The 25,755-nt window shown below is 40.9% G+C and overlaps 1 protein-coding gene across 1 annotated transcript in view; it reads left to right on the top strand.

The window, feature by feature from the left end:
* The window catches only part of LOC125899885 (cytoplasmic protein NCK2-like), a 57,759-nt gene that overhangs the window by 18,447 nt on the left and 13,557 nt on the right, over positions 1–25,755 (top strand). Inside the window, exon 2 of the mRNA XM_049594545.1 lies at positions 21,616–21,857. Coding sequence (XP_049450502.1) covers positions 21,632–21,857 — 226 coding nt within the window. The 5' untranslated portion in view covers positions 21,616–21,631. The remainder of the gene's footprint in view (positions 1–21,615; positions 21,858–25,755) is intronic.

Raw genomic sequence — 25,755 nt, 5'->3', positions numbered from 1 at the left:
CATCAGATTAGCAAACTTTCTGTTGCTGCTGCTACACAGGTTAGACCTGGCGCTGCTGCAGGCCATCAGCCCACTGTGACTCTTAAAATTAAGGTCTGTGCTCTGCACTTCTGTCTCTTGTCTAGCAGGTGAAGCAGCCCATAGCAGCAGGAAGCGGGGCGGAGGGACTGTGGCAAGCCAGCTTATTCTTGTCTGATTTGACGTATGGCAAACACTTGGTTACTGTGTGACAAGTGTGCATAAATTTGCCCATGGTCATCTGGTGGGAGGAGCTTAGGACAGAGGGGAAAGAGGAGAGCTGCTACATGCTTCTAAGGAGATGCCTATATTGAAGGTAGTATAGAAAATAAAGAGTAACAATCTTCCTCTTATTCTGTTTGGTAGTTTTTTCCTTCTTCATTCCACAACTTTTTTCTGCTGGCAGAGGTGATTGTCTTCTTCAGAGCAAAGTTGGTTCTGTCAGTCAGCTCTGATTCTGTGAAAGAGGCATACATTAATCTTATGCAGTGTCTTGTTTGGTAGATGTTGAAACATGGCTCATGAGAACTAACATGTATGTTGTCCATGTATACACAGACAGTAGATGTAGCTTTCACATATGCAATTTCTGTTTTCAGTGTACTGTACTGGTTTCCCCATGGCTCTGACATCAACCCAGGGTTATGTAACAGACAAATAAACATGCTGGATACCAAACAGGATACCAGTTGAAACTCTCTGCTTGTGCTTTTAGAAAGAGTTCCCACGTGTCTTGGAAAACCTGGATAAATTTAGACCGTGTTTTCAGTCAGTTGTGGAAAATCACAGTCACCCATGGAAAATAAATAGCATGGTAAAAATGTCCCAATGGATGTTTTCCTCTTCTTTGAAAATATTTGAAGAATTCTCATCATTTCCATTTTCTGAAAACAAGTCTGTTTACGATTACATTACATTATCACACTGTGCACTCAGCATTTACTTCATAATGATGAGTTTAAGCAAAAAAAATAAAAAAAAACTTCTCCCATGTGCCAAGTGTTTAGAGAATAACAGTGGCTGACACGAAAACATGAATGGCCCTGTCTAGAGACATTGATTTGTCTGTTCTGGGCTACTGTAGAACAACATGGTAGATTCCGTAGGGCAGGGCCTGCTCTGTATGTACATATAAGAGAAAACAGGATTCTTATTTTCAGGTGATTATGAACCAGTGAAAACATACTTATGAATATTATATTCAATATCTGCCGACAGATGCCCCTAAATCCTACACACTAGACACTAGACAGTTACTGCATCTTTTGTTATTGAAGTTGGGGACCTTTTGTTGGAAGTCCTCTGTTCAAGCCCTCCAGAGGTGTGAGTAAAATAGATGTCTGCCCTTAAGGCCCAGGCATACCAAACCAACTTAAGAGAACTAGCGGTGACAAAGACCCCCGTTGTGTCAACTGATGTTGCTGTGTCTCCACCAAAAAAGTTGCACATGAACACACCACAAAGACTACAGCTAGCATCCTACCAGCACATATGTTCTGCAGCTGCGTGAGAGAAAATGACTCTCCACACCGGCAGATAGTGGTAGTCTGTATTCAACACTCAAAACGGGAAACCGGAAGACCATCTTGATGCTAGTTAGCCAGTTAGCACATTAACAACACTTTCCAGTGTTGAAAGAACAGAGCATATTTACCATGTGCCAGTGAACCATAAGGAAATGTTTCTGCCAAAGAGCTCGGTGGCTAAAGAAAAATAATCTGACCTCTTATAACAAGTTTATTTTGGTCTCACTCCCTCTTGACTTGAGCTGTTTGTTTACTTTCCTCACTTCCGTTTCTCTTCTTGTGCACTGAGTTGAACTGCCAATCAGAATGATTTCATTCACCGACAGGCTCCACTGTCATTGACACCGATTCAACATGTTGAATTCGCCATTAACATAAGCTGGCAGTGACCGACAAGGGGCAAATGTGTGGGACACACCACACTGACAAGGGCGACAGACGCTTACCAACAGTCCAGCTTTGACCAACAACCGACCTTCGGCTTGGTGTGTCAAGATCTTTAGAGTCGAGATTGAGATGTGTGACTGTTGCATAACTATCACACCTTTAGTATGAAGCGATTTACACAGTTCAGTTTGTATAATTCGCTTTTTGCATTTTTCTTTATTGTGGCACAAACTATTGAAATGTTCACCAGGACTGTCCACTAAACAGTACACTATAAGTAAATGATCTGTATCTGTACTTAGGTGATTAAGACGTTCAACAGGTCTGCATTGCTTTGCACCCATCTCACTGCATTGCTCATGCTACATCAGTCTTTTCTCTCTTGGGAGCCTCACCTGATCAAAGAGAATAATTCAGGTCCATAGCCGAGGGAGGAGTAGGCAGAAGACCGATGGAGCAGAAGGTACAAAGAGAAGGTAAAGCTCAAGCTGGGATAGAGTCAACAGTGGTTTGTGTTACACAGAGAAGAAGAAAGGCGGTAAGAGAGTTACCGAGGACTATTTCTGTACTGAGTTTCTGCATGAGCTAACCTCATTTTACAACATATTCTTTCGCAACTTATCCCGAGAGTAGGTAGTTTTAAAATGAAGTTGGCAGCAAGTATTTCCTCATACAGCATAGGGGTCATCAGCGGTGCTACTGCCTGCATACTCATCACATCACATATGAGGCATTAACTCAAATATGCAAATTGTGCACACAGTAGACTGCTTGTTTAGTTTCCCTCCCATGTTACCTCATTAAAAGAAAAAATCTCTTCCTGGCATTTATTGCTCGCAGGGATCCTCACAGATGCATGGCGATGTATATGATTACCTGCATGAGAGTGTGGAGTTATCTGTTAGAGAATAAAACCCCTTAGTCTATTCCTCAAGGAGTTTTTTCCACTAATGCTTTGTTTTTCCTATTTCAGTCCTCTTTTTAATCCATGCATACTCCAAAAAAAGACCCGCACTGAGGTCTGTGGATTATCCAAAGTAACTGGGGCATCGTTTCTGGAAAGAGACATTACTGTTGAGTTTTTTTAGGGTAATTTTTCGCTGCTGTGAGCACCACAAACTACATTTTTCTCCATTACCTCCGCTGTGTTGTGGTGGTGGCAGAAATTTTAAAACCTGAACACACAGAACGAAAACTTTCTGCATGGCTAGATTCAACAAGGCATAGTTGGGAAAATATTTTTTATGGTTTGAGTGAAGTGACCCTTAAATATAATTAGGGTGACTTTGTTTTTACGGTTTATGCACTGTCTGTGTATTTACTTTCCACTGAAAATGCTGGATCCATCAGTTAGGAAAGGAGCTGTCAGGGCTGTGCAGAGGGGGAGAGAGTAATGGGAGGCTCGTAGGAGTACAAGACAATTTAAAAGTAAAAACACACACCGACGTTGCTGGTTCTGCATCCCTAGATGGGAGTTGTAAACAACACACCATTTCATGAACAGAAGCAAAACAGCATTAACTGGCTGACAGAGGAACCCTTGTATTTTCGTGTGTTGGAGATTGTTAGTGCATGTGGCCTAGATTGCTTCAATACAGAGTGAAATGACAAGACGTTATGTGTACTCCTTAATTAAAGCATTGCATCTTGTTCTTAAACTCTGCTCTGACTGACACCCTCTTTAAGAAAGCGCAGGGTTTATGGTGTATTCTAGAGTACTGCTCCGAAGTGGACTGAACACTAAATGTTTGCAGGAGAGGAAGCCGTAGGTAACAGGAAAACAGTCATCAGATATTCTCAGTTCAACATGTAGGAGGATATTAAGAAGTGACTATTTGTTGAATCGTATCATGCAGTTTCCTAGCTTGCTTTCTTCTACTGATAAAAAATAGTTCTTTTGTAATAGGAAGCCACATTCTGTCTTTGTGTTTCATATAATGAGGCAACATCCTGTTGAGTTAAAGGTGAAGTGATTTGATAATGATTTCTCAAATCTTGCAGGGTTTGTGAGATTGTTTCATAGACAATTGCTACCAAAGAAAAACTCTTAGCACTCTGATGTGTCTGGACATGGTGACATTTGATGAATAGCAGCAAAAATGGGGTACAAATGATGACAAAGATGACAAATTCTGCACAGGAAAAAGACAGAGAGAATCTGCACTCTGGATTACATTTTCCAAATTGAGTAAACAGGAAATGTTTTGACCCCACCCGATCCTCATCAGGTGTTGATGGTGCCACGTTTTGAGGGACGGGTTCCCATATAGCATGTGCCATATGAATTTTATTTTTTAGATCTCTGTAATGATTATAAAGATGGTATGCCATGTTGACCAAACAGATGGGATACAACTGTTTAACTACAGTATAAATCAATTTTTCTTATTTAAATGGCTCCTTAATATTAAGGCAAAATTAAGGACATGCCCTTGAGAAGTTTGGCTTATTTTACAGCCATAAGCCCCCCACCCATATGACCATTTGTGTATCAATTTACTCAATCAATTGTATTGATGAAGAAAACTGTTTTCTTTAGGGCTGCCCCTGACTAAGAATTTTCCTAGTTGACCAATAGTTGTCATTTAGGGCCATTAGTCAACTAGTCGCCTGCATATTTACAATATTAATTTAATTATTAAATGATATATTTTGGGCGGGGCAACACAATGGTTTGAGTTGAAGGTGTGAGAAAGAATAGTATCAGTAACATTGTTAACACTGTGCTACATTACAGAGAAATACAAAACTGTACTAATGAACCTTCATTAATATAGGCCTATATTTTATCTACAAGTGCACGTCACACACTGAGCGAGCCGCCTGCTAATGACGCTGTGGGCTAATGGGCATGTAGCTACTTCCATGTTTCAGATGATACGTCATGTTTGTAGTCGACCAATGAAGATGAGTTTACATATCACCTTGGGTTCGTCCTTCACCTTCTCAAAATGATCCCACACTTTGGATTTCCTGCCCGACATGTTATTAACTAGCCTGTGGAATAACCGCAGGTACCAGCCCTGGAAATTAGGGGTGTGTCATTAATGCAAGTTGGGATGCTGGGCGCTACATCTTGTGCCTTTTTTGTGCCAGCTTTCAAGAGCACGGCGGCAGGTTACGTCTTTAGTTGTTCAGCAACCTTAATAAACATCGTATAGCCTATTAACCTGAAATCCTGAGTGCAGAGCTGATCTTCTTCCAGGAGCTGTTTATAAGTGTATAGGCCTATTGTCTGTGGGACGGATGTAAAGCTCTGGGTAGCCCTGCACTAACATGATCAACTTTTCCGTATTTATCAGACTGAATATTTACAGAAGAAGGGAAATATATCTGTTGGCTGTGATTGGTTTGTAACGTGACTCCTGTCTGACTGCTGAGCGTGGCCTCTTCCTGTGTCTGTCCTTTAAAATTAAATTCCCACGTGGTCCAGTCATATAGGTTTTGATTTATTTTGACAAGGATAGAGTTTCATTTTTTTCTTTTTTCCATGACTAAGCGACCAATGAAATCGTGCTGACTATTGACCTCTCTGATTGACTAACGTTTGGTTGTCTATTAGGGGGCAGCCTGGTTTTCCTGCATGCCTCAATGGTGTACATGGACTCCAAAAATGGAAAAGTTAAAGGGGTCTGCGTTTAACAACAGTGAAACAATATCAAACAACCATTTTCAAACTCTCACACAACTCATGCAGTATAATGCAAGTCTGGTTATCCACTGGTATGCTTGGTGCTTCCCAAACATGCAGCCCTTTCTGATGGGGAACTGAACTAAAACTCTACTGACAAAAACAGTAATTTTACCTCACTGAACATTGGAGCTGTTGGTCTATGGCTGCTTCAAAAAGTAGATTGTTTGTATTGTGTGACTCTGGTAAATGTGAACTAACCCTTTAAAACACAAAAGTCACACAATACCACAAACAGGGTCCAAAACTAACACTCGCCACTCGCCAATTACAGGTAGATTTTGTCTCTGGCTGGTAAATTTTTAAGACCACTCGCCACTCTGGCGAGTTATTTTTTTACCAGCGAAAAATGCATTTTTGTTACTGTAGAATGGTGCTGGTATTGGTTGGTTTCCTGGAAGAGTAATGTGTATTTCAGGCAGAGACGATCTTTGGTCACGTAACGCCAGGGCCACACCGCCCGCGGAAGCGCTGTGAATAGCCTCGAAGTGCCGAGAAGTGAAGCCAGCGAGCGAATGTGTCAAGCTGGGCAGTTACCCATGATGGAAAAACAGCCCCAAATGTGACGGAGACAACAGCTGGGAGCAGAACCGCTTGTCGACCGGCGTGGAGAAATGCGCGTCTGATGTGAACGGGCTTACGTGAGAGTTTCGGCATGCTGCGATCGCTGCCCAAACGTACCCGAACAGCCGAGCACACAGGTAAGTGTTGTGTCAGAGGAGAAATGAGCCGTTCACATTTCTCTCTTTGTGGCAGGTAACCATCCACAAACCTCACCGCACTTTAGGGACTGTTCTTCATTTATGAAGGGACTGTTCTTTACTTGTATGTTAATCAGTTGGTGCAGTTTCACTTAAGTAAAAAAAAAAAAAGACTGAACAACTTTCACTTGTATTGGAGTAATATTTGACCAAGAGTATCTTTACTTTCACTCAAGTCATGTCGTTGAATACTTTGTCCACCACTGGTCAGACATTCATATTTATATAGGGCAGGCCCTGCTGTTGCAGTCTGGTCGAGCTAAAATGTTATGTCTCAACTGTCCAAAGGGGACTGAAGTCAGTGATTCATGTAAAATTCCTTAATGAAAGATTCTTTTTGCACTGTAGTAAGAATACTACAGAATTTATTAACCCAAATATTACACTTAACTGTTGAAACAGTTATTCATATTTTAGCATACATTATTACTAATATTAGTGCACACTATTAAAATATTGATTGAGAATCGCATACAAGACCCAACTGACATGCTAAATAATACTGATAGCAAATTACAACACTTAAAAGCAATTTTTATTTGGTTGGCTGGTAAAATATCTGCCTGGCTGGTAAAAAATTTCACTTACCAGCTAGCCTGGCTGGTAAGTGAAAAAGTTAGTTTTGGACCCTGACCACAAACAAACAAACAAACAAACTGATTAAGGCAGTGGTAGACCAGCAGCTCCTGCGTTCTGTGAGGTAAAATTAATTATTTTGTCAATGAGTAATTGATATACAAATGATAATTTAGGGGATGAAGTATTCTTAACAAAATAAACCAAACTTCTCAAACACATGTGCTTAATTTTGTCTCAGTATTAAGGAGCCATACCTCAACTTTGCCCTGATAAAATACAGTCTACTTCAATACCCAGGCCTGCTCTAACCAGCATTATCACTGTGGTGTAGCTGAGAGAACAACATGCTTCTCATTCCAAAGACACATAATTAGCACATTGTTTGTTTATATTGCGACTCATTATCTTTTCCTAATTTCATGTGATCACTCCATAATTCAGTCCTCTCTAAGGAAAAACAAAGAGAATGAAGAAGAAATTATGTTGACATTAATTACCTCATTTCCATATTAAGATTTCATGATCACTGCAGCTCTTGTCAGATTCATCAAGAAGCAGTTTGGACAGCTGGAGAGAAGCACCGGGCTGGTCACGATATTTCTGTATTTCTCTTCATAGCCCTGCCTGCAGATGCAGAATGAGTGCAGTCTCATTACTCCTAACTTGCCTGACACTCGTGGTTATTCATTCATAAAGAGCTCAGAACATCTTTATACTCCGGATGCTCGTAATATCTGATCACTCCTAACATTCATAGCAGCTATAGTTTCTTGTTACTGCTGAGTGCTCCTGTTAGATTGCCTCTGGATTGCTTAATTGACTTTATTGATTATATGGGGAGCATAAGAAAAGCCGGTACGAGAGGGCTTGTCTTGCTGAGGGCAGTTTGTCTATTTGATTCCACAAGCTGCTCATATTCAACAAAGTAAAGTTTCCGAACCAGTTAGACACTGCAGTGTGGAAATGTTACTCGCCTCCAGTCTCAAAATACTCAATATGGCATAGAGCATCTCTTGTTCTCTGCACAGCCTGCAGCACTTTTTTTTGGATGGTCTTGTTAAATTCACCCCCACCTCAGGTGAACGGTGAAGAAAACTACCAGCTAACTGTTGTGTCTCTGTCCATATTTTGACAGGACATAGATTCACAGAGCATCATGAGAGGAAAAAACACCAAGTTTAGTCAGTTTAGTGAACGTTCGCAGAGGGAAAGGTCCGTGGCTTTATTATGAAGGGTTAGAAAAATAAATGAAACTTTACCGAGGGTAGTACAGTTAATTTGAAAAGCATACTGTAGCTCTTAGCCACAGCCACATCTCTGTTGTTTGACCTGGAAATGACCCGTTTTTTCGCACACACACTTTATTTCTCTCTGAACTCCTTCTCTCCCTCTTTCTGTGCCTGACACAAACACAGCATCACCTCGGGTTTTTCTCTGTCTGCTCCAGTCGGGGGAAAACAAGCAGCGTTGTACATCAAAGCTGTGTTCACTACATTTGCCCTGCCGTGCTTTACAGTGCTTGCCTTTTGTTGTTGTGCCAGGGGACATGGATACCAGACTGTCACATACAGCGTTAAAAATAGAGAGTCCTTCCCTCTTTACTCATGAACCAAAGCTTTAAAAAAAAGGACAAAAAAGAGCGAGGAAAACTATGCTAATACATGATGGCTCGCAGCAGAGAGAGGTTGTGTTTATAAAGCTTACAGAGAACAAGCTGCCCAGAAGAGACGTCTCATCATGTGTTTAGAGTGCAAGGAGGTGTGCAGAGCGAACAAACGCCGCACTGTTGTGGAAGGAGGTAAAGTGGCCATCAAGGACTAGAGAAAACAACCAACAAGTTTGGAGTCAGCTATTTATGGCTGAGGAGGAATATAGTAGAGCTGCAGTGCAGTGCAGTCGGAAATTCAGCGTTGTTTATCATCTTTGAGTGCAATCATTAAAATGGAATAATAATATCAAATTAATATGATGCACTACCGTGTGCCCAGATGAAGCAGATACTAATTAAAACAGCAACTCGCATAATGTGATCTCTAACAGATTAGGGACTGGAGGTTGATGCTTTGGTAGAAAAACATCAATACCTACCATCTGCCTGCACAGATAATGTGTGAAGCAGGGATTAAATGACAGGAGATGCACGACCATGTACTGCTGTGGTGCCATCACTCTGCTGTCACTATAGGATGTTATATGTGTAATTTCAACATGCAATTAGGGTTTCACCGTATGATAACCTTCTCAGGAAATATCACAGTTTCGTTGTATGTGGTGTTACACAGTTATTATTATTCTTATCATCTAAAATGACCTTTAAAGCAATCAAAACAGAGGGTGCTTTTCATTGGACACGCTTTATTGTTATTTCACAGACCATTATGTCCTCACAGACATTAAACTTGATATATACTTGGATTTTTTAAATTATAAATCAGTAATGCAATGGTGGAGCCGCGACGAATTAATTATTAAATAAGTTGTGAACTACTTAATTAATCTTCAGCTAATTTAACAATTGATTAATTGCTTTGAGTAATTAAAAAAAAGTCATAATTCTCTGACTCCAGCTTCTTTAATGTGAATATTTTCTCGTTTCTGCCCTCCATGACAGTAAACTGAATCTCAAAGGGTGGATAAAGCAACATTTGAGGAAGTCAGCTTGGGCTTTGGGAAACACTGATCAACATTTTCATCATCTTCTGACATTTTATAGACCAGACATCTGTTTAGTTAGTTTGATCAATTAATTGATAAAATAATAGTATTAATTGACAATGAAAAATAATCATTAGTTACAGCCCCATATGGTAGAATTCAACACCATAGATAAGACAATGTACATGGTATGATAACTGTCAATTGTCATAAAACAAAATAAGCTGGTAACACTTTTTAAAAATGATATTACATCATACCAAGGTGTTTTTGGGACACATCTGGAGATGTTCTTCTTCCCTTTTCTCTTTGACTTTAATGGCAGAAAGAAAACCTTTGTTTAAACTGCCACCCTGTGGGTGCAGAGCCTACGTTTATCCTTTGTGTGGAATGAAAGTTGATCCTTTGTAAAGAAATATCGAAAATCGAAGAGTGAAGGGATAAAGTCAGATTCTTTTGGGAACGCCCCTGTCAGTGAAAATGGGACCACCCAGCGACTGTTGTCATGGAGACCTGCTCAACAATGTTGGCTTTAGCTCAGGAGAGGAGGGCTGAGGCAATGACAGAAAATGAAAGTGACATGTGAAAAATTGCTTGTAAAGAGCAGTTGGGGGAAGGAAGGAAGGAAGGGCTGCTTAGAGAATTCCATGTTTCTGTCATCATCCATTTAGGCAAGTTAAGATTTAAGGCATTTGTCTCTGGAAGTGTGTGAAAGTGCAGCGTTGCTGCTTCAATGGCTGGCATGAGTTAACTATTAACAATGCCATTTAATTTGCCTGTATACTTTTTATATATGTTAAATGATCAAAAAATGCACACAGTACAACAGGCTTTCACCTAACAATCATTTTCTCCATTGATTCAATTGTTTTTTTATTCTTATTTAATTTTTTTTGTTTTATAAAATGTCAGAAAATGGCACAGACTATTTATAAAGATGGACAACGCGTCTCCCACTGCACAAAACTAAAGCCAGAATGTCCCAGATATGGCTGCTGCCATCTCGTGATGGTGACATAATTTGGAGCCAGTGTCAGCGCAGTAACAATCCCCATGGTTTTACATACTTGGACACTTGCCCAACCAATCGCGAGCAGCATCATTGACTGACACACTAAGCTGTCAATCATGACCTAAATCCCAAAATTTTAAACATAAAATTAGTAGTTATAACTAAACTTAGCAGAAAAACAAACATTTCAACATATATCAGCGTGATAGGAACTACGTAAATAATGACAGTAACCATCTTTGGGAAAAATTTATTTGACGTTTACTTTGAGTTTTTAGTTTGTCCCATGTCCCATCCACTAACATGGAGGGGTTGAGGTTTATGACCTATGGTGAAGCCAGCCAACAGACGGGGGATCAAGAATTTTTGGCTTCACTTTTGGGGAGCTATCATGTCGTCCATCTTAATACAGTCTATGGAAAAAAAGTGATGGACGCCCATTTCGTTAAAACACGATGTCCTCAAATTGCTTGTTTTATTCTCCCAACAGTTCAAACCCTAAAAATATTAAGTCTAGTGTCACAATGTGTTGTGAGAATTGACTGAAACAAAAATGTTTAACAGCATGCACAAATTTGAGTTGGCTTCCTAACGCTCTTGGCTTCTTCTTTGTAGTGTCTGAGATTTCTTGCCTCTACAAACTTGTGGCACCAAACAACACTTTTTTTTTTTAATACTTTGCAAAATATAAACATGTTTTTCTAAGTTCTCAGCTGTTAAACGAATCTAAATGCAGCAACTTTACAAGTAATTTACTAAAATTACAGCTGTAAAATTGAATTAAGCTGATCACGGAATAAGTGAGCAACACTTAAATCTTATCAGACATTTAGTGGAAGCTTTCAGAGCTTGGCAAAATTTGATTTTGATTGCAATGGACATATATAGTGTTTAAAGTCCAGCCTACCAAGCGCTTCTACAAAATAGCTTTCAAAAACATTTAGATCAGTGTTCGTTTTGAAGGCATTCAGCAAAATCATTATGAGCAGTGATCAGGACACAAACTAATATGCACATTATAAGCTTTTAATACGTGTAAACATGCTGGTTATGATTTTGTGCTCTTAAGTAGTGCTGTTCTTTTGTGAAGTCAGAGCCATCTGTCTGCTGAACGTCGGGATCCAACTCAGCTCGTAAGACTCATGAGAACAATCAGGTGTTTTTGTGCCAGAGCAGCAAGAATTTAACTGAGGCTGAATTAAAACTTCAACTTAATTCTCTCAGTTTTTACATGACTTTGTGCACCTTAAATGGGATAGCAGCTTGGAAGCATGTGCTCGTACAACATTTATTTAATTTGCATAGTGTAATAACTTGTGTGGACGTGTTCACATTTAGTAATTGTGGGTTTAAGCAGGGCTGCAGAATTAATTGAATGTTAATCTTGATCACAATTTTGGCCTCCCACAATTATATGAACATGACTGCGATATTAACATTTAAAATGCATTCTTCACTTATAGAACATTGCTATATATCAAATCATGCGCTTTTTAAACTAATAGTCGTGGCAGCTGTCATGCTGCTGTTACACTATGACAAACAGTCCTGAATGTTGCGGCTGCAGTTCAGAGTCTAAGAGTTATATACATCAGAGAGCAGACGGGCAAAAAAATATGTGTGTCTGGAGCAGAAGTTGAAGAGCTAGTCCCTCGAAACAGATCATTATCCATTGTTTGGAAGTATTTCAGGTTAAGGGTGAGTGATGTCAAGCAAGAACAAATCATATGCTAAGCAACGCATGCACTAGACTTGTATCAGCACCACAAAGCAACATGACGAACTTGTTCAACCACCTGAAAAAACACCCACAATCTATAGTAAGATGAGTGCCTGAAGACCAGGAGAAGTAACGTTGCCACCATTACCTGTGGCTCAGAGGTAGAGCGGGTCACCCACCAATTGGAAGATGAGCAGTTCGATCCCCGCCTCCTGTCTGCACATTGAAGTATCCTTGAGCAATTGGCACCTTGTATGGTAGCCTCGGCCACCAGTGTTTGAATGTGTGTGTGAATGGGTGAATGTGACTCGTAGTGTAAAAAGCGCCTTGAGTGGTCAGATGACTAGAAAGGCACTATACAAATGCAGGCCCATTTTACCTCACTGAATCCCCGTCCTTGTCCAGCATCGACTCGGACATCCATGACAGCAATGCTGTTAGACACGTCCACCCTATCAATCAAGCTCCCAGAGACAGACTAAAATAACCAGTGCAGTCACATTCTGTTTACCCAAAGATATATGTCTAGCGTTTAGGGTTAGGTATTTCAGTATTTCAATATTGCAACAATATGGTAAGGTTGACTATTGGTACCTTCCCAAAATATTTACACAATGAAATATTTGACAAATAATCATCAGTAATGTGGATATAATGACTGAGTGGGTAAAGGCAAATAATAGAGCAGCTCGAACAGTCTGGTAAGGTTAGAAAATGACATCCTTTACTGTAATACAGCCTTTAAAACCAGGAAAAGGCATCACTTATGATATTACAATACCTAAAATAATATGGATACATTGCCCAGCCCTATTATGCTTCCAGGACAGGGGTTTCCAGCTGGTATAGATTTCTCCTTAGTCATGAGTTCAAGGTCCACACAGTTTAATATGTTCAACGTCATACAGTCTTTGAGCTAGTTTGCTGTCACGTTTAAGTAGCTGTCCATTAGTCAGTCACTCAACAGCAGGAAACAGCACATCAAATTAAAGCGCTGTGCCAGGAATTCACAGTTCTTCAAAATGAAGTGTGTTTGTTACAAACTTGACATGTTTGTCACTTGTGGTCCATTCAGAATGAACCTGTGACCTACTTTAGTCCGCCATGTTCTTCCTACAGTAGCCCAGAACTAATCAAACACTGGCTCCAGATAGGGTCATATGTGTGTTCGTGTTATCCTGTCAGCCACCGTAGTTCTCCTACACTTCCTCAACCTCACTGCTAAATGCCACTAAATCCTACACACTGGACCCTAAATTGTGAACGTGCAAGAAAATATTTTGTCGACGAATAATCATGAGATATATATATATATATATATATATATATATATGTATGTATGTATAATCGTGATCTCAGTGTTGATCAAAATAATTGTGATGATAGTTTTAGTCAGAATCGTGCAGCTCTAGTTTAAAGTTTTATGTTGATTGATGCTAATCAATCTGCAGTCATCGGAACAGAGAGCTGGACTTTTTAGGGAGCTCAATTCTGTCCTAGGTTCAGATTGTGCTTCTCACCACAGTTTTAGAATAGCTGAGTTTGATGAAGAAGCCTGTTGTGTCTGCAGTCATATGGCGTGATGAAGATAGAGCTATCTGTGTGGTCTGACTGTGCCTTCCTCTCAGTCCTATTTTAAGCCGATGGAGAAAACCCTCTTGGTGTCGTATATGAGATGGTTTTCGGGCTTTTTGATGGAACCCACTTGTATGGCACCCATTTTCCCCCCCTGAAGCTGAAGAGGAGCAACCGCCAACCTCATCACAGAGAGGCAGATGAGCTTATGTCATACACCACGCCCTCAGTTTAGGGCCTGCGAGTGTGTGACCGAGACAGCAGCATGTATGGTGTGTGTGTGAGTGACAGATTGAGAGCGTGTTGGGGTGCCTGTTTCACAATATAGCTGTCACTCTGTTTTTTTGGTTTTGTTTGTGACGGGGGAGATTTGGCAGCAGCAGCAGCGGCCGTACATGTGGAAAACATCGTTAACATTGACAGCATGCGAGAGGCATCTAATTCTGCAGTAGCCTGGGTTTTGTTGATAGAGACAGATTATTCTGTGAAGAAGACCGTTAGGCCTCTTTAAATCACACAGCCATGTCCACAGTGGCTGTAACAGAGTGAGTCTGGCTTCCTCATGTTTCAGGCTGTTCAGTCCACTCCAAATGCTTCAGACTGATTGCCAGTAGGGAGTAAAACAGCCCTCCTTCCTGTGAGAAGCAACTGCTGCAAACAGCAGTGGAGTGGAGCGGGGGGAGGTGGAAATGTCCCCCATTGGCTGAATTGTGTCCGTCTTTGACCTGAATGCCAAACACAGAAAGCTCTGCCAGACTTTTTTTTTCTTTAAACATCCCCTCTTTTTTATAAGCCTCTTTTACTTTCCTTTTCTCTTTGTGTGGTGTTGAAAGAGCCTGTGAGCGTTCCCCCCTCAGTGAAGGGTGTTGTGAAGTGCTGGTGGAGCCCAGCTCAGCAGTCTGTCGCTCATCTTTCCTCTTTTAACTCTCTCAGCAGAGGAATGGGGGGTCACGAGGAGCATGAGCTCTGAGGTTTTTCTCTTTTTTTAAACCCAGCCTCCCTCAAATCTGTTTGTTTTCCTTTGTGTGTGTTTGTGTGCTCTCCCACAGGAAAAGCGTTTTTTTTTTTTTTGTTCAGCCACCTGTTTGTTAACCGTATCAAGGAAACTGAGTTAGTGGCTCTAATTAAATGAAGAATGTCATAAAATGTTCTCTGTAGTGGATCAAGTTCTCAGCCACGGTTGAGTGAAGCCCATATGGTTTTAAACGAGACTTGTGGATTGATTTCAGTAGCTCGTGGGTTTCATTGGCACGACCTGTTGGCTGGCATCAGAATGAGGAACGGTATATCTGTCGCTCTGACATATATGATTGCCCATAGAGGAGGATGGTCTTGATTTGGAGTGGCATTCACATCACTGCCTAATGAGCAAGGTTGTCAAGGAGACAGAGAAATGTGTATCATGGGTGAGGGGAGACAAAGTACCCATGCTAGGCTAGGATGGGAGAAAATCTCATGTTATTCCACCAATTTACATGAAGTCACAAATGTAAAGAAATGACGCTAAGGTAGAACAGTTGGTTTATCGTGTAGTGAGATCACACCTAACCTGTTTGGATAGGATCAGACTAGGCTCTGGTGCTAATGCGTCACAGGGCTGACACATGGAGACAGACAACCATTCACGCTCACATTCACACCTACGGGCAATTTAGAGTCACCAGTTAACCTGCATGTCTTTGGACTGTGGGAGGAAGCTGGAGTACCTGGAGTAAACCCACACTGACACAGGAAGAACATGCAAACTCTGCACAGAAGGGCTCCCCTACCCTGGGTTTGAACCAGGAACCCTCTTGCTGTGACGCGTCACGTGACAATGCTAATGACTGTACCAATGTGCCAATATTATTGTTATTTTAAATATGTTGCAATATGCAGAGTATTGCGATAAAATATTTTGCGATTTATTACGCTTTTTCAACTGTAAATTATGTCCCCAAAGGAAAACTTCGTCAACGTCTGTTTGACCTAATAAGATTAGTTTTCAGTCTGTTCGTCTCACTTCAGCCAGTCCAATATATCTAGTTGACCTAAAGAGAAATTGATTATGTTATTCTTGTTGGCTACTTTAAGTTGAATTTGTATCTGTCACATTAATAATTTGAATAATATAAAAAACGATACTTAGCACTGTGTGACGATATGATATTGCCACACAAAAATATCGAGATACTACGCGCCATCGATTCCTTCCCCCACTTCTACTGTCTTCTGGCCAAGAAGTGCCAAGAAAGTGATCTTATAATTGATGTATGGAAAACACAGTTACCATTGAGGACTGACCTTTTTCTAACACAAACTTATAACTCAATCTTGAAAGGGATCCTTTAGATTTTTAAACTCTGGTAGCTCACTGGATAGAGCAAATATTATCAAAGCAGAGTCTTTACCATAGTAGCCTGGGTACGAGTCCGGCCCAGACCCCTTGCTGCATGTCACCCCGACTCTCCTCTGCTTTTCCTGTCTGTCTGTAAATGTCAAATAAAGCAGAAATGTTGAAAAAAAAATGTGTCACAGAGATACATACTGAGTTTTTTGCAGTGTAAAAATAGACATCAGTGCTCTGTGGTGGACAAACTATGTAATAGTGACACTCTTTCTAAATGATCTCAAACCTAGTTTGTCATTTCTATACTGACATATATAAGTTGATTGCAGGTGATATATTGTCTTGTCTTTTTTTTTTTTTTTTTTTAATCTAACCAGCTCTAGTAACTATCCCCTCATATCATTACTGTAAAAGATGCCTCTTTTTGTCTTTGTCTTTGTCTTTTTTTTGTCAGGCTGTTGTTATTCATAAAATCAGGTTTAGTTTAAAGGCTTACCAATAGTGGATTTATAAAGACCTATAATGATAGTCTGGGGCAGAAAGAAAAAATACTGCCAATTAATCGGCTGATTTCACCCACTCCACCCCACGAGGGTTTTAAATTTGAAACAGGAAGTGGTGACATTCACTCAGTCATGGACTTTAGTGCTAAGTCAGCCAGAGAAATCATGTAAATACATCTTAAAATGAAGAACAACACACTTAGACACACTCACACACCAGAAAGGACCAGAGAAAGCTGGTCCCATCTGGATCTGTACCCACCGATCAGCTCATTTTACAACCTGCGTGACTGGTGGAGGCTGCGCAGCCATTGAACACAAGCCGAGTTCCACCGATGACAATAGTTAGTCTTAACAGCGCTGGCTAATGGGTTTGGCCAAAAAAGTGAGATCTCTGTGACACCAAAAAAACCAAAACCAAAACTTAAATGCAGCATGGCCTGCCGTCAGTCACCAGATTGTTTTCTAATGTGGTCTATGCACTGATGATACAGGATGACATCACCAAGACTGCCCAGTGAATGAGTTACCTGCTAGATGACTTCATATGCTGTATGACTTCATGTTTACAGCTATTGGTTCGTTTGTAGAAAGTCAGTGTGATCATAAACTAAGAGCCTTGATATTATTATTATTATTATTATTATTATTATTATTATTTTTAAACTTGGTCTGGACCAAATGAACTGAACTGCAGTTGTGAAAGTGCTTTTGCTGGAGGGGAATGTTCAGGTCTGCATGACAGCAAGAATCTTTGAATCTTTGCTGCATAGAGGAGCAAAATGAGAAACGTCAAGAATGCAAAAACAACGTCAGGAATTAATACCATTGACATTTCTGCTCTGCATTGTGTTTCAGTGTAGTGACAGCTAAATACCTCAGAGCATTTTCCCAACAGACATCATCAGGTTTGCTCATCCATCCATCCTCACCAGGAGGAATAAATGCAATAAAAGAGAAGGAAAGTAATAGGCTGGTCTAATCCAGCAGCTGTAGCCCGGGGCGGATAAAGGCTGCAGCACGTTCACATACCTCCTGTCTCCTGGAAGAGTTGACGTCACCGTCCCTCATCTTGTCATAAATCTGCCCCTTCAGTTCTATTTTCTGTGCTCTCCAAAGAATCACAGCTGCTGCCTTTCTTGTCTTGTCCTGCATGCTGAGCTGACCCTACCACCAGCTTCCCTCTGCTACCTTTGTTGCTGCAGTAAAAGTTGTCACATAATAGAAAGTTGAGTAAGTTATGGTGAACTTGACATAAACTCTCTCTGTGGCGCGTTGCACAACTCCCTCCTCCTCTGCCTCCTCTCCCCTCCTCTGCTGTCCCTGTCCCGGCCTGTAAAGAAATCCAGTTTGACAGCTTTAGTGACGGCAAGCAGAGGCACATTCACAAGTGCGGCGTCGTACTATGCAAGCTGTTGCACTTGAATTTTTTACTGCTTGTTGTAGAGATAGAAAGCTGCTATTAGACACTCTCATGCAGCGACACACAGCCCCGCTCTCGGTTGTGACTATAACTGTAAGAATGTATTCAGCGATGGCTGTGCTGTCTCCGTGGTTGTGGCCTAATTGAAGTGGGATTGAATATCATGGGTTGAAAAAACAGGCAGCGCTGCAGAGTGCTCCCATTTGCATTTCATAAAATGTAGCCTACACAGAAGATATCAATCTTTCCACCAGTAATGGAATCTTTTTATACGGTCTAATTTGTGCAGCTACACTTCTCATGAGTCATAATTCTCTTTTGTGGTTACGCTTTATCTGTGCTCAACCCTCTCATTAAAGAATAAAATGGAAATGACAATATGAGTCAGGGAATATACAATCCCCCAGCATCTTAAATGTGTGTGTGTTTTTTCTCTCCTTATGTCTAGTCTGTGGAAAAAATCTGTATTTGTGTGCACATATTCTAAATATAGACATGCCCACCTGCTTTTTTTCCCTTAAGATATCAATATTATTTTTTCGCATTCACCTATTTTTGCAACGGAAACAGTAAATGTTATAAATATCTTAACCTAGCACCATTATTAAACAGCTCTATGAAAATTATCTATTGCATGTAATTGTGTTGTAGCGATATTTAAGTGTCAGTTCCTGAAGCGTGTTGTTGCCATAAATCACAGCGTCTCACAAAAGCTCCTGATCGCCTCATTCAAGATTAGATGCACAATAGACAGTTTTATTTGATTTTTCAAGTTGAGCAATTGCAGACATAAAGACTTTAAAACACGACTATTCATCCTGTATCGTTAAAATTACTCATATCTTCAGAAAGAGCGCCTTTTCATCTGCATCCTTTTTACTGCCTTTATTTATTCCTGTGATCTTGTTTCCAGCTGCAGACTGTTAACTCGGCGCTGAGCTAAATATAAACCGGATTGCTTGGATAGTTCTCATACCGTGAGACGCCTTTTGTCACAGAAAGGTTTTTCGCAGAAACTAAATTGGAGTGAATTTTCCAGATCCCTTCATGCATGTTCCTAAATAGACAATTTTCCCATGTGGCTGTCCTGTGAACAGATTTGTGTAAATTCCTCAGCAGTTAAGGTGGTCCAACAAACCCATGTCAGATCACCTCACCTAAGGCCCAGTGAAATAGAGCGTGTAATCGCTCACTGTCTGTCTCAAAAACTAATAGGCAAGGTTCTGCAAGTGTGTGTGTGTGTGTGTGTGTGTGTGTGTGTGTGAGAGTGAGAGAGAGAGAGAGAGAGAGAGAGAGAGAGAGAGAGAGCATGCTGAATGAGCACATAAATTGATTTTGTGTGTTTGTGCTGCTCCCGACCAAAGAAACCTTTTCAAAAGGGCTTTTTTTGGCTCGAATGTTGCATTTTAGAGCAACCGTCCTGAAACCTGTTGGCCTTATTGTGTTTGAAACAGTCACTTGTTATCTTCCTCAGGAGTGTGTTGTGCATGTGGGTCCTATATGTTTTGTAATCATCACACAGATAGACGATTATGTGGATTTTGCCATAATCTTCATCCAAGGATTTATCAGTTTTAGTGCCAGTTAGGGGCTGATTATTCCCCCCAACTTTAAACTCATATTTAGGTCTAGGTTATGTAATTTAGCTCTGTGATGGACTGGCAAACCGTCTAATACTCAATGTGAGCCGGGATAAGCGGTTTAAAAATTGTGTGCATGGATGGATATGGATTAATTTGTAATGACTTGTCACTTGTCACAGCAAAACTGAGCCTTGCACACACACCTTGAATATATCCTGATTGTTAGGAATAATACTGGTGGGCTCATAATTTCCTGCATTTAAATGAGGACAAAACAGAGATCCTAGTTTTTGGCCTCTTACACCATGCTACTGTTACTGCCCATAACCTCAGTCACCTTTCCGCCTACATCAAACCACACGCTAAGAATCTGGCTGTTATATTTGATGGTGATCCAAGTTTTAACAGGAAGCTGGAGTATGTTGTCAGGTCCAGCTTCTTCCAACTTAGAGCCTTCTCCAAAATTAGGCATTTTCTGGCCTCTGATCTAGAACCAGTCATTCATGCACTAATATAACCCAGGCTGTACTACTGTAACTCTCCCTACCATCCTCAGGCCACCATCTCTTGTTTAAAACTGATTCAAAAAGCTGCTGCCCAGTTATTGGCAAAGTCCAAGAAACAAGACCACATCACCACTATCCTTGCATCCCTTAGGGCCCTGGCACACCAAGTTGACGCCCAGCTGTTGGTCAGTGTCGTGCCGTTGATTAGCATCTGTCTCCCTAGTTTGCGGTATGTCCCACGCATTTGGCACTTGTCAGTCCTTGACTGCTTTTATTTCGGCCGCTTCAGCATGTTGAATCAGTGTTGGAGATGGCAGAGCCAGTTAGTGGTTGAAATCCCTCTGATTTGCAGTTAGGCTCAGTGCACGAGAAGAGAAACGGAAGTGAGGAAAGTAAACAAAATGGCTAAAGTCAAGAGTGTGAAATCAAAACAAACTTTTTATATTAGGTAATATTATGTTTTTAGCCGTTATGCTCATTGGCAAATACATTTTCTAAGTGTTAACGCTGTTGTTCACTGTTACACGGTAAATGTTATTGTTCTTTAAACATCAGGTTGTGTTGTTAATGTGCTAACTGGCTAACTACCGTCTTGAATCCATCCTGTTGATCTTCTCTTTTTCCTTTGTTGATGATGAATACAGAGTATAGCTGTGTGCTGGTATGGAGAGTTTTTTCCTCTCACGCAGACGCAGAATTTTAGTGCTTGTTGGCACTAACATTGTTAGTGTTCTTGTTTGGATAAACTTCAAAATCCTTTTAATTGTCCACAAGTCTCTCCATGGTCTTGCCCCTACATATATCTGAGAACTTGTTACCCCTTGTAGCACCACCAGACCCCTCAGATTCACCCATGGTAATATGTGGCTGTGACCTGTTAGTGGAGAAAAAGGTCGAGGACAGGGTGTTTTCTAGCTGCTCCTCAGCTCTGGAATAGCCTTGAAACTTAAAAGTTATTAGTACATTAACAGACAAATAATACTTTTGGTAGGCAGTCTTGTATTGAGGTTTATGCCCAGTATTATTCATTATTTAGCACAACAGATCATTAGTGAATTCAAGGATAACTTTGTGTTCATTTTCAGATGTATACTATCTACTGAATCTAGTCAGTAAGTCATTCACACACAGTATTTCTTAATAAATTCATCACTAATTCATTCAGGTACCCATGACGAACCTATTTGCCCCATAAGTGGTCGTCTGAACCAGAATAAGTGACTTGTCTTGTAATCTTTACCCTGTTATAAATTGTTCCCATGCTAGTAATCACTTTGCAGATGCTATATACCTCTATATGGAAGTGCATTACTCCTTGTCTTACCCCAGTCCTGTTCTTCTCCCCAGGAGGACTCCATGAAAGATGACAGAGGAGGTGATTGTTGTAGCCAAGTGGGACTACACGGCCCAGCAGGACCAGGAACTTGACATCCGTAAAAATGAGCGTCTCTTCCTCCTGGACGACTCAAAGACCTGGTGGCGTGTCCGCAACGCCGCCAACCAAACGGGGTACGTGCCATCGAACTACGTGGAGCGCAAGAACAGCCTGAAGAAAGGCTCGCTGGTGAAGAACATCAAAGACACACTGGGTAAGAAGAATAATTTAGTTTCACTCTGCTTAGAGGTTAAAAGGTCGCCTGTGTGTTTGAGTTTAATGTGAGTAGTAGGGGTGTTAACGGAACACAAAAGTCACAGCTCGAAAAAAAGAACCGAAAGCATAGGGATCTATTTCTTTTCATTTATTTTGAACAGACGGTAGTGCAAGTGCCACAATCCTCTTGCTGGGGACTGAGGTAACATTTTGCCCACAGGCAACTTTGATAAACTATTTTCATTATAAAAACAAGAAATATTTCAAGCACTTCTGTATGAACACCAAATAAGCACTTTTCCAAAAGGCAACATGTCACCACAGGCTATAAAACTGAAAAGCATCTGTTGTGCTTTGAAATCGAAAATACAAAATCTGTATATTAATAAAAAATTAAACTTGTGCATCAGGAGGAGTGTTACAAATAACTTTGCCTTGGCTGATTTTAAACATTCAAAGCACCCAAACATTATCATCCTGGGTATCGACACATGCCGTTGAACGTGCGTTAGCATGTTGGATGTGTTTCCATTCACAGACCATACAACGGTGTAGCAAGGCTGACAAGGTGTCCTTGTCTTAAACACAACTCTATCTCTGTTGCTGGTGTAGCCGACCAGAAAACCGCAGGCGGGACTTCCAGCTCTGGTGTCACATTTGTGCTCGACAAAGGTTGGGGACACGAGTCATGTGACTTTTGAGGACTTGAGACTTGCTTGACTAGCAGTGATAAAAGACTTTTACTTGGTGTCCGTGACTTGAGACTAGAGGTGTGCCATATCATCTCGTTCATGATAATACTGGTATGTTTTTCAATACCATATGAAAAATTCATCTTGTGATACTCGCGATATTTTGACTTGTTGACATTTGACGTCTTACAGTTAACCACGGCAACAACATGCATGGCTGATAGCGAAATCATTACAGACACCGCGGTGGTTCCAAAAAGGGGAGCAGCTTCAGTAGTGTGGAATAAACTGTGGCATCCTGAATGTTTTATGAACAGCCATGGACTTCTAAGACTCTTTTAGGGACTTGCTGCACAGTGCCTCTCCCTCTTCTCTCTTGCCATGTGCACACAGGAGTCACAAAAAAATACATATCTGTGAATGTGCGATAGTTATGGTATCATAAAGCCTGTCACAGGTTACAGTGTGATGATTAGAGGAGAAATGGCAGAGCATAAAAGTCCAGGTGGAAAATAAAAACAACTCAGTCATTGAGGATTTTGCCAAAAAAAGAAGTAGTAAAAGAAGGAAATCACCTGTTGATTGTCACGACAGTAACTTGGAACTGTCTTGACACTTCAGGGTTAAGACTTGAGACTTCCATGTAACTTGCACAATGTGTGACTTACTCCCGCCTGTGGTGCTCACCATGGTGTGACTGACTCACACGCCAATCAGCTTGTTGTGCTAACCTCAGCACATGCTGTTAATGGCATGCAGCTTTAAGTCTCCAATGGTGAACTGCGGTTTGACATAACAAGCCTCAATCTACATACATGGGTTCTGTGTGCTGTTCTGTACAACAGACCGTGACCCCTGTACCCTGACAGTTTGGTATGAATACACCAACCATTAGAGTCCTAATTAGTAGACTGTTTTCAGTGGAAGTGGAAATCTCTGCTCTTCTGTTACAGTACTTCGTGCTTCCTTGTAGAGGAGATGAGATGTGGTCACAAACAGTGGTCAGTTTGTGTGCATGCATGTGTGAATCCTCTCAGAAGTGAAATGATTCCCTCACTGTGTCTCTGCTGGGAGCTGTCACAGTGCACTCCAGGGATCCTGTTGAGTTGGCCGTTGCTCTCAGCTGTCAGCACACTGTCTCAGTCCCCAGTCATGACTTGAATACATTAGACCATGTGTGCAGCCATAGCTTCCAACTCATGAGAGGGGCTATCAGTGCATATATTATGTGCGGAAGTAGCTCGAGAGTTATTTTTACTTTTATGGCATTAGACATGAAAAGCTAAACAGGCTATTAATAAGCTACTGTTCTTTTATAGCCATCATTAAAGATATTAAGCATCTAGGAAAATTAAATGGTTACATAGGAGAGATGGCTTTTATATGCACCCAGTGACAGTTATGAAGGTCTCTCTTCACAAAGTCATCTTTGTGTCATAACTTTCCACCCCCATCACAATCAACTAGTAAAGCAGGACCAGCATGTAATTTCAGAGAAACGAAGAATACACATATGATGCACGTTTCAAAATAGGCTGCCTGGTTTAAAAGAAAAACAAAACAATGAATCTTTAATTACACAACTTGTCAAATTAAGACGCCACAGTACTTGATTGTGCTAAGTGGCTAATGGGCATGTAGCTACTTCCATGTTTCAGATGATACGTCATGTTTGTAGTCGACCAATGAAGATGAGTTTACACATCACCTTGGGCTCGTCCATCACCTTCTCAAAATGATCCCACACTTTGGATTTCCTGCCCGACGTGTTATTAACTAGCCTGTGGAATAACCGCAGGTACCAGCCCTGGAAATTAGGCGCTGTACACATGTTACGTCTTTAACTGACTGGAAAATGTGAGGTTGGGCGCTGGGCCCTATTGTTGTGCCTATTTTGTGCCACCTTACAAGAACGCAGCTGTAGGTTGCGTCAAAGGTTGCTTAGCAACCTTAAAAAGCACCATATCATAGCCTGTTTATCTGAAATCTTGAGAGCAGAGCTGATATTCTTCCCGGCGCTGTTTATAAGTGTGTAGGCCTATCGTCCTTGGGACAGATTTAAAGCTCTGGGTAGCCCTGCACTAACGTGATCAACTTTTCCATATTTATCAGACTGAATATTTACAGAGGAAGGCAAAGATATCTGTCGGCTGTGATTGGTTTGTAACGTGACTCCTGTCTGACTGCTGAGCATGGCCACTTCCTGTGTCTGTCTCCTCAAATTAAATTCCCACATGGTCCAGTCAGATAGGTTTTGATTTATTTTGACAAGGCTCCCGAGTTTCACATTTGTTTTATTTTTTATTTATTCATTTTTTTCTGTGACTAAGCGACCATTGAAGTCTTGCCAACTAATGACCTTTATGGTCACCTAACATTTGGTTGACTATTAGGGGGCAGCCCTATTCGGTACCCAACCTTATTGTTGAGTGTCATTCCCAGGTCGTCAAAATACATGTTTCATTTGTTACAGGGTGATAGAAACATGTACACCCACCTAAGTGTTAGAGCGTAATTTATACCCAGTAGCTTGTGCATAAACCAGAGCTTGCCTTGCAGTAGTAGCAGTGTGTGTATGACACATTGCTCCCCCACAAGTCAATAAGCAGTGACTTTACCAGTTTCCCAACACAATTATCTTGTCCGTTGTTATTTTGATATTTGCCGGCGAGCTCTTTGGTGCAGCTGTTGCCTCTGAGCATTCAGCCGCGGCTTCAAAACATTTTTGTTTATGTCACTCAGGCATCAAGAAATTTTTTTTTATTTTATTATGACTGAAAGTGAGACAGATTATCTCATAAGGCTTCCCAGCAGCTTGTGATCTAATTTGTTTTTATGATTTTGAATTTGAGGGAAGGAGCACAAAATTGCTGGGTCTACTGAAGCCCTTAATCACCTGTAGACTGCTGATGCCACAGAGGTGACGGCAAAAAGCAGCCATGACAGAATGAGATGGCATCAGTTAAAAATGTGTGCGAAACTGGGAAGATTTGGCGAGACATTCAAGTAAAGAATGACATAATTAAGATTAAAATGATCAGCTTGCTCTACTTTTTGTCGCAGGAAAAGAGCAGGATGGAGCCTGGCACAGAAATTCATCTGTTTGGACATTTCTAGCATCAGTCAGGCTGGTAGAAGAGGGAGAGAGAAAGAGGGCGGACATGGGGGAGAAAATAGAAGCGTGGTAGAGATTCTAACAAGACA

This window comes from Epinephelus fuscoguttatus, linkage group LG13 (genome assembly GCF_011397635.1).
Source record: "Epinephelus fuscoguttatus linkage group LG13, E.fuscoguttatus.final_Chr_v1".
In the NCBI taxonomy this organism is placed as follows: Eukaryota; Metazoa; Chordata; class Actinopteri; order Perciformes; family Serranidae; genus Epinephelus; species Epinephelus fuscoguttatus.
The sequence above is the reverse complement of the archived record's forward strand: the minus strand, read 5'-3'. Positions and strand labels throughout refer to the sequence as shown.